The following is an 8323-nucleotide window of genomic DNA, read 5'->3' on the forward strand; positions in this document are numbered from 1 at the left end:
GTATAAATGCGATGGAGACAACGACAGAACGTGTGTTTACAATGATTGGTCAGCACTGATGGATGAAAACTCAACCAATCAGAGCTAGTTTCCGCAACTAAAGGAGGAAACAAAATTTCACTGCACTTCTACCGTGCAACACATGATTGTTATGGAGAACGACACTTTAGCAATCCCTAACATGTCAGATTCCTCCTCTGAGATGAGTCAAAACACTTCCCAGGAGAATGATTTCACACCATCAAAGCTCGGGACCAAAGATTAGTAAGAATATACTGAGACAATAATTCTATCCTGCTAGAAAGACAGACGTGGTCATGCATGACAGCTGTAATGTTAGCACATGTTCTTTACAATGTCTGAGCAGTTTCAGATTAGATGTTTTATGTGAGTTATAACTGGCATACGTATACCACACCCAAGTGTTGAAAGCATTACATTTGTTTTATTAATGTTCAATTACGTTTTTGCATAGTGTTGAGGGCTAGTGTAGAAACTTCCGTTATCCTAATCGTCTCTCTTGTTTTTCGCAGCTGGGATCAAGCTTATCAGAGGGAGCTAGAGACATTTAAAGACATTGGAGATGTCGGTGAGATTTGGTGTGTTTTTGCTTTTTCTCTCGGGAAAAAAAATGCTAAAAATAAGAGATTTGTATGATTTTTCCATAGAGATTTCTTTTTGCATAGAATTTGTCTGCTAAATGAATAAATGTAGAGAGATTGATGTGTATATGGCCCCACCCCCTTTTGGCAGGCACATTCCTGTTGGTTCACTTGGTTACAATTGAGCTTTTGCTTATATCTCAAGGTTTGGTGAAGAGAGCATGGATCGAGTGATCAGATGGATTGAAACACAAAATCTGCCCGATGACATTTCTATATTAGACATAGGAACAGGGAATGGAATGTTCCTTGTAGAACTGGTAAGTCAGACAGATGTATCAAAAGAGTGGCGACATGCAATTTGACATCTCTACTTTTATGCCTGTATGCATGTATTGTCATTTAGTTAACTTAATTGTATGTTTTTTTGTGTTTGCTTGCAGGCCAAACAGGGATTCACAAAGCTCACTGGTGTAGACTACTCTTCTGCTTCTGTAGAGCTGGCAAAGGGGGTGCTGAGGGAAGAGGGATTTACTGAAGTAAACATTGTGGTTAGTGTCAAACAAAAGCCCTGACCAGCAATCTGAGACCACTCTCTTGACTGCTTGCCTGTTAACTGGTCCTTTCAGATGGCATCAGCAGTTTTACCTCTTTTGAACATAAAACAGTAGCTACAAAAGATAAATGACATGATCATCATCATCATAATGAAATAGACCAAATAAAAAGTTACACGCTGCAAAATCAAACAGGCATTAGATGAATATGAACACCAGTAATGATGGTAATCTGTCCTGATCATCATGATTGGCAAGTAACAACAGGCTAGTAACAGGATTAGTACGCATTCACACCTTTGTGTCACAATGTTTCCTGTATCCACTCAATACCTGTGTGTTTCTCGCATCTAGTCAATACCTGTGCACTTCTGAGGGTCAGCCTTGACCATCACCGCTCAGACAGACCCACAGCCTGAGCCACATTTGGCAGGGTGTCCGACAGGACTCCAGTGGCCAAACTCTTGAGCCGGGCTGCTGCCTAGCCCTGAAGGCTGTATTTGTCCTGCCATCGGGGGGGAGGGAACATTTGCATGGATGTTCCCCCCCTTCATAAAAATAACACAACCCCTACTGGTGGCCCAGACTGTGCATAGGATTATAGAAAAAGAAGAATAGCATGTTTCAAGGCAGTTATATACAGTATATGTAGCCTGTGCCCATTTTTTCCACCCAGGTGCTTACAGAGCGTGCATGTATGCATAGAAACTCACACGCCGTGCAGAGAGTGAGCCTCGGCTCAGCACAGCACAGCAGCCAATATTGACCCTAGTGAGTCTGGCAGCCGGCAGCTTGGCTTGCTGGCAGTCCTGTCTATACTTCTAGTGAACAAGAACACTGCTGCACTGTGTGTGTGTGTGTGTGTGTGTGTGTGTGTGTGTGTGTGTGTGTGTGTGTGTGTGTGTGTGTGTGTGTGTGTGTGTGTGTGTGTGTGTGTGTGTGTGTGTGTGTGTGTGTGTGTGTGTGTGTGTGTGTGCGCGTGTGCGTGTTGAAAGAGGCCTGAATCTGCTTAAGTGTTTAAAATAAGGTCTTTTGGAGGCCCTAAGACACATGAGGGTAATCATACCTTTGGCTGGCAGCGATGTTAGCTGCCGCATGGTATGATTTAGCGCCCCCGTCAAACTCTGTACAAGGCTGCTGATTTGCACCCAGTGGTGAAACTCACTCGCTCCGTGTGATCGGGGCAGGATGTATACATTTCTACTGGGGATCATAAAAGCAGGCACGCAGGGCTCGTGGGTAGATGTGTATGCATACAGTAATGTAATGGTTGGCTCTGTGGCACAACGCCTGGATTTGGACAGAGCAAGGCTTTCATTGGCCATCTTGGCTGATGTGCGAGTTTGGGTTTGGGAGCAGTAAGTAAAAAAAAAAAAATTAAAAAAATGCCAATGTCACGTCTGGAGATCACATCATAACAGGAGGTTATGCAACTATATTCTATTCTAAGTTATATTCTGGAAGTTATATCCTCTTTGCTCCAGGATTGGTATCTGTAAATACTGCACAGATATACTGGCTTGGCTGGCCACCAAAACGTTCAAGAGTCAACAACAACTTGTAGGCTCTCTAGTCTATTGTGTTATCTGTCTGCTATCTGATTACTATTCAGTTATCCTGCTTCTCTGTGCAACCTCAGGAGATGGATTTCCTCAACCCTCCGTCCGGCCTGACTTCTTTCGACATGTGCATGGACAAGGGCACGTTCGACGCCATCAGCCTGAACCCGGCGGACGGGCAGCAGGGCAAGGCGCAGTACGTGGCCTCCCTGAGACGGCTTCTGAGGCCCCAGGGCCTCTTTATCATCACTTCCTGTAACTGGACCAAGGAGCAGCTGCTGCAGATCTTCAGCCCAGGTAACGACGGCGAGGCGAAGGCAAGGCCTCCTCCGCCGGCGCCACCGCGTACGCACCGCACCGCACCGCGCCACACGCAAGGCGTCTTCCCTAAATCACCACGCGCGCCCAGCTGTCCTCCGGGCAGCACGCGGTTGTCATTGGAAAAGCTGCACTGGGAGAGAAGCAGGTCCTGGGTCACTTGCGTGTAGAACAGCAGGGCGGGAATGGGGGCTGGGGTGGGCCGGTGGGGTGTTCGAGGGGAGGGTTGGTCCTTGATTTCTTGTACCAGCTGCAGCCGCAGCCCTGGCTGACCCATTGGATTTACTGCTCCCGGTCGAGGGCATGCCTGTGCGCTCTCTTCCCTCTCTCTCTCTCTCTCTTGCTGCTCCTCAGAGGAGCGCCATTTTGAGCAGCACCAACATGTGCAGACTAGCCCCCAGTGGTAGCTCCCGGGGCGCGGACTCGCCTTGGCCCCCCTCACCTGCCACCGGTCTGTTTGTGAGACCACTGACCCGCGGGTGAGGAGCCGAGCCACGCCATTCATCATGTTGTCAGCCTGCCTCTGTCAAGTTCAAAAGTCAGGTCTCTCCTCGGCACAGCGGCCTTTGCTATTTAGCTTTGGCACGGCTCTTTGTTAACACGCTAAATCCTCTCTCAACAACTTGGCGAGCTTGTATGGCCACTCGCTGCGACTGCCCGACTGTCTTTTTGACCCGCCCTGAAGAAAACGATGTGTATATTCATTGTACTTATCTGTTACATGCTCCATTGCAATGCTCCATTTCTCTTCTCAGTTTACTAAATTGATTTGCACCTTGACATGAAACACAATTTGAGCTCCTATTTTCAATGACATGGTTTAAATTGAGATTAAATGGATTTCACACGTCACTTAAACATACTTCTGTTAAACAGCTTGAACAGTGTACTGGGAGTTGTCACTTTGAAGTTGCAATGAATGTTGCTGTCATTGCTAATAGAATATTAAATGCTAAGTAACAGCTTCTTGACACACCACATTCTGAAGAAATGATGCCTCAGTATTGAAAAGCTTTCTATTTACAGAGAGTCATGTGGTGAGGACCGAACCTCTGACTTATTTGCATTCTCAATACCGAAAGCATAACATAAGATGCAAACCAGCAACAGAAGTCTACTGGTTCCTAAGAATAACTATCATTTAAAAAACACATGTGAAAACACTGATCGCTGCTTTATTATCTCAGGGCTCTTGCAAAGACTTACGGGAACACAAGGAAGTGGTGGCAACAAGTGTCTCATGGATAAATGCACTGCTATGGAAACATACTGTATGTTAATTCAGTGTAATAACCGTGTTTTTTTTTTTGTTTGTTTTGTTTTTTTGCCTATGCAAATGCATATTCGTAACTAAAACTGGCCAAGAGTTTATGAAATGTTCTTCTTTTTTGTTTGAGGCCAAAAGTATGTTTTGTTTTTGAAATTCCGGAGTGAACAAATGGGTGAGCAGTGAAGAAGAGAATGTGACCAGTGTGTTGACAGACACAGCAGCTCACAACCACAAAACTATCAGACTTGTCCATCTGCGACCACTGAACTGAGATGAGAGATGAATAAATGCATTTAAATGAGATGTAGCCCTCTGTTAAAGAGGAACTATGCAGGATTGGCGATTTCATCTCTCGTTTCGGTTTCGTTTTTCGTTTTTGCTCGTTTTATGCTTGCATTTTCTCTGCAGAGCTTCCCCGACAGCTTTAGCGTGTATATTTATACATGTATAGGCTATATTTAAATATATAAATTGCAAGCGTGGTTCTTCGTCTCAGACTTCCAGATGTAAACATGGAGCGATCGTCTCATGCAGAAAGTTGCATAGGGTCTCTTTAAGAGTGCTGGAAGTGAAGGGGAATTCTAAAATGTCCACTGGATATTGGATAAATACCTGTATCAATTGTTGACGTAATCACATGTCTTAATGCACAATTGGTATCCAGGGCAGAGTGGCTCGTCTGCTCTATCAGTGTATTTTTGATAAGTGATTCTGAGCATAGCACCCATGCCGGGAGGGGCCTCAGTGATACTGTGGTTGTTGTCAGCTGGTGATGTTGAGGAAGGCTATAAATTTGTATATTCTTTCTTAAATTACCGTTTCACTTTCACTTTTACTTGCCACAAAATTGCAAGTTGAGTGTTTGGAATATATAAAGATGTGTCTTTTTCCTCTGTGTTTCTCCAGTGGTTTGGCAAAGAGAAAAGTTTCTATTTTAGTGCAGTTCATCTCTAGACCCACAGTGTGCTGTACAAGTTTATGCCCTTCACATTCCCTCTGCTTCCTCGCTAAGCACCCATTTTGCGACGGCTGTATGTCAATGATGGCTTTACAAGTTGTGGAAAAGACCGTGACCCTTGCTCGTCTAACTTCTCATTCCTCTCTCTCTGTCTCTGCTCAGGATTTGAGCTGGTGAAGGAGCTCCCAACTCCTCGCTTTCAGTTCGGCGGGGTGACGGGGAACAGCGTGACGGCCCTAGTCTTCAGGCATCAGGCCTAAGTGTGTCGGCCGGACTGATGGACTCAATGAGAGTCCAATGTTTTTTCAGTGTTTTTTTTTTCTTTCTTTTTTTAAATCGCCTCAATAAGAACAACAACAAGAACAACAACAAAGCAGTCTACAAAAGGACAAACTAAAGACGTCTGGAAGGAAAACAATCTTCTATATCGTAAAACATCACAAGACTGCACACATGGATTCTTTATGTGCCTCACTGAAGGATGTAATGGCACATGTTGTGTGTGTGTGTGCAAACAGAGCTGTGAAAGGAAACTAGGTCCTCACTGAGCCGTTGAACCTTTGCATGGCCTCCTAATGGCCTTGTAAACTGGGAATTTACCAGCAGACTGAGTGGCTGTTTAACTGTTATTATGGAGACTGACTTTGCATACTAACTCCATATATCAGACTCACTGTGTGTCAAAACTTATGTATGTGTGTGTGTGTCCTTACATGTGTGTGAATGGCTGTGCAAGCCAGTGAGCGTGTATTTGTATGTACAGTATGAGAGTGGTGAGTTCTAGAACATTGTAGTTTAATTTCTTTCCTGGAATCCTCTCAGTTTGTTCTACCGTTCTCATTACTCTAGTTCCCCTTCTGTAAGTTCTGCGCATTGGTACATTGTTTAGTACCATTTGTAATATGGAACATCTGTCTTTTGGAGGATGAGCTTGAGGAGTCAAATTTGTCATATACTTGCACAAAATCCACCATTGTACGACTAGAATCTATTTTGTTGCACATCAGGAACAGAATAGAATAGAAACACTAGTTTGTTTATACATAGTGTCCAAAAGGCACAGCAGAGGGGGGTATTTCTCAGCTTATTTGAATACTAAGTCATAAAAAACTTTGTTTTGATGATGAATGAACCTCTGTTGATGCGAGCGAGTGACATGCAACACAAAGAACAGGATAGCACTCCTAATTGACCTTTTAACCGCCACAATCAATTGTTGAGCACGTTGTATATGTAATGATAAACACTGTGGCTCAAGGTGATGAGAGAGTGAGGAAAACATCTGAGTTGTGTGTTGATCATGTTAGTGTTGAACTAGGCTGGCAGAAACAAACAGTTTCACTTTGTTAACAATAGCAAGCTTGGCCATGCTGACATTCATCATCCTTTTGTAATGTATTCAGTGGACATGTATGAGTGTACTGAGTAAAACAAATCCATTTTGTAAATCAATGTCATCATTTACTCCACTCTGAAGAAGAGCTATATTTGGGTATGTGCACCATACCTGGTGCACGGAGGTGATCTATTAAAATCAAACTTCAGGTTTGAGGACAGAAACATGTTGGACAAATGCATTAGATTTCTAGAAATTAATGTTCATCTGATGTCTTGTTTTCCCATTATAACAATTATTCAAGCTAACTTGAAATCTTTGCATAAGCCAAGAGTAACAGCTGATTACAACTTTCAATTAGTTATGTAAACACATACTGTACATAGATACCCACTTCATGATTTAAGATTATTCAGAAATGAATATGACCACTTCTTGCTAGGCCACATATGCACCTTGTTCCTGACACCTATGCACCATGATAATAGACTATAGCATCGTTGACATTGTTGAGCTTTTGTGTTAGATGCAGTTAAGAACTGCTACAGTATGTTCTGTTTGAATGGAAAAAAACAGTCTGTGCCTTCTAGCTCCATGGCTGTCATTATTAATCGTCGGCTTTTTCTTCCCTTTCATCAGATTCTGGGCTAATGTCCCATGCAGTGAAAGAGGTGACTGCGTAGGCATGCTTTTACATAAACACACAAGGCTTTACCAGAATCAGGGCCTGGAATTTTACTGGATTTCTGAGCGGCCCTGGGTGGAAGTCTCAGACGCACACACACATACACACACACCAGTGCTTCCCAGCAAAGGGACTCTGGTCATGTCACTGCAGAGTCTGCTGTGAAATCAGTGCACTTGAATGTGTGTCAAAGAAAAAGAAGTTCAACATTGCAAAATGCGTTGCTCAACTCTGTTCAGCTGTGCCAATGGGTAGGGCACAGGATGCTGTCCGTATGTGTGTGTGAGAAAGAATTGCGAGTGTGTGTTCATCTGTCTGTCTGAGTGTGTGCCTTTGTGTTGGTGTGTGTGCATGCTCATTTATTTTGGCAAAGGAGTGCCCAACTTTTCCACGAAGACAGTCACACTGTCACAATGGCTTTGATTCCCAGAGTTCTCGGAGCACACCAACTCCCTTACACAGGTGCTGTTGCTAAGGAACGTGGCCATAAACAGGAAAGAAGAGTGGGGCGCAGCCGCGTGTGTGCAGGGCCCAGCACGGCCCAGTGGCCGTCAGGTTTTCCGTCAAACATTCCTTCCACACGGTAGCCAGGAAGTAAGGCACTGCCATGAGCCCGTATACCTGCTGAAGGACTGAAGAGCCAGGGGGAAGCATAGCTGGTGCAATGGACCCCTTGGATAAGGTTCTCAGCTGACTGAAACTAATTCACATCTCAGGAGTAGCATGTGGTTAAAGGTGTACCGTCACACCGGTGTGACAGGAATGTTGGAAAATCAACATTCTAAAGAATATCTGGGTTCATTGAATTCTACCTAGAATTTTAGAACCTTGAACTGTTGCGGAATGGAATCTTGTGTTAGAATGTTCAAAAACCCACACCAAGGTTAAAATCAACTGAACATAGTTCTACTAACTCAAAAGTGCATTTGAGTGTAATCAAGGAGTGTGCCTTTAAATCGCAGGAGGGCCAATAAAGGATTAGAAGTTTTGCAAAAACCTGCTTCAGATTTCCAGACATATCAAGTCACTTTGTTTAAC

At 44.0% G+C, this 8323-nt stretch overlaps 1 protein-coding gene across 1 annotated transcript; it reads left to right on the forward strand.

Annotated features, from left to right (window-relative positions):
* Positions 1-139: 139 nt before the first annotated feature.
* Positions 140-6760, forward strand: eef1akmt2 (EEF1A lysine methyltransferase 2). Its single transcript, XM_062519146.1, has 6 exons — positions 140-264; positions 534-599; positions 808-922; positions 1046-1153; positions 2799-3015; positions 5427-6760. The coding sequence occupies exons 1-6, from the start codon at positions 143-145 to the stop codon at positions 5522-5524; spliced, it is 726 nt and encodes a 241-aa protein (XP_062375130.1). The 5' UTR covers positions 140-142; the 3' UTR covers positions 5525-6760.
* Positions 6761-8323: the final 1563 nt, after the last annotated feature.

This window comes from Sardina pilchardus, chromosome 18, assembly GCF_963854185.1.
Source record: "Sardina pilchardus chromosome 18, fSarPil1.1, whole genome shotgun sequence".
NCBI classification, from domain to species: domain Eukaryota; kingdom Metazoa; phylum Chordata; class Actinopteri; order Clupeiformes; family Clupeidae; genus Sardina; species Sardina pilchardus.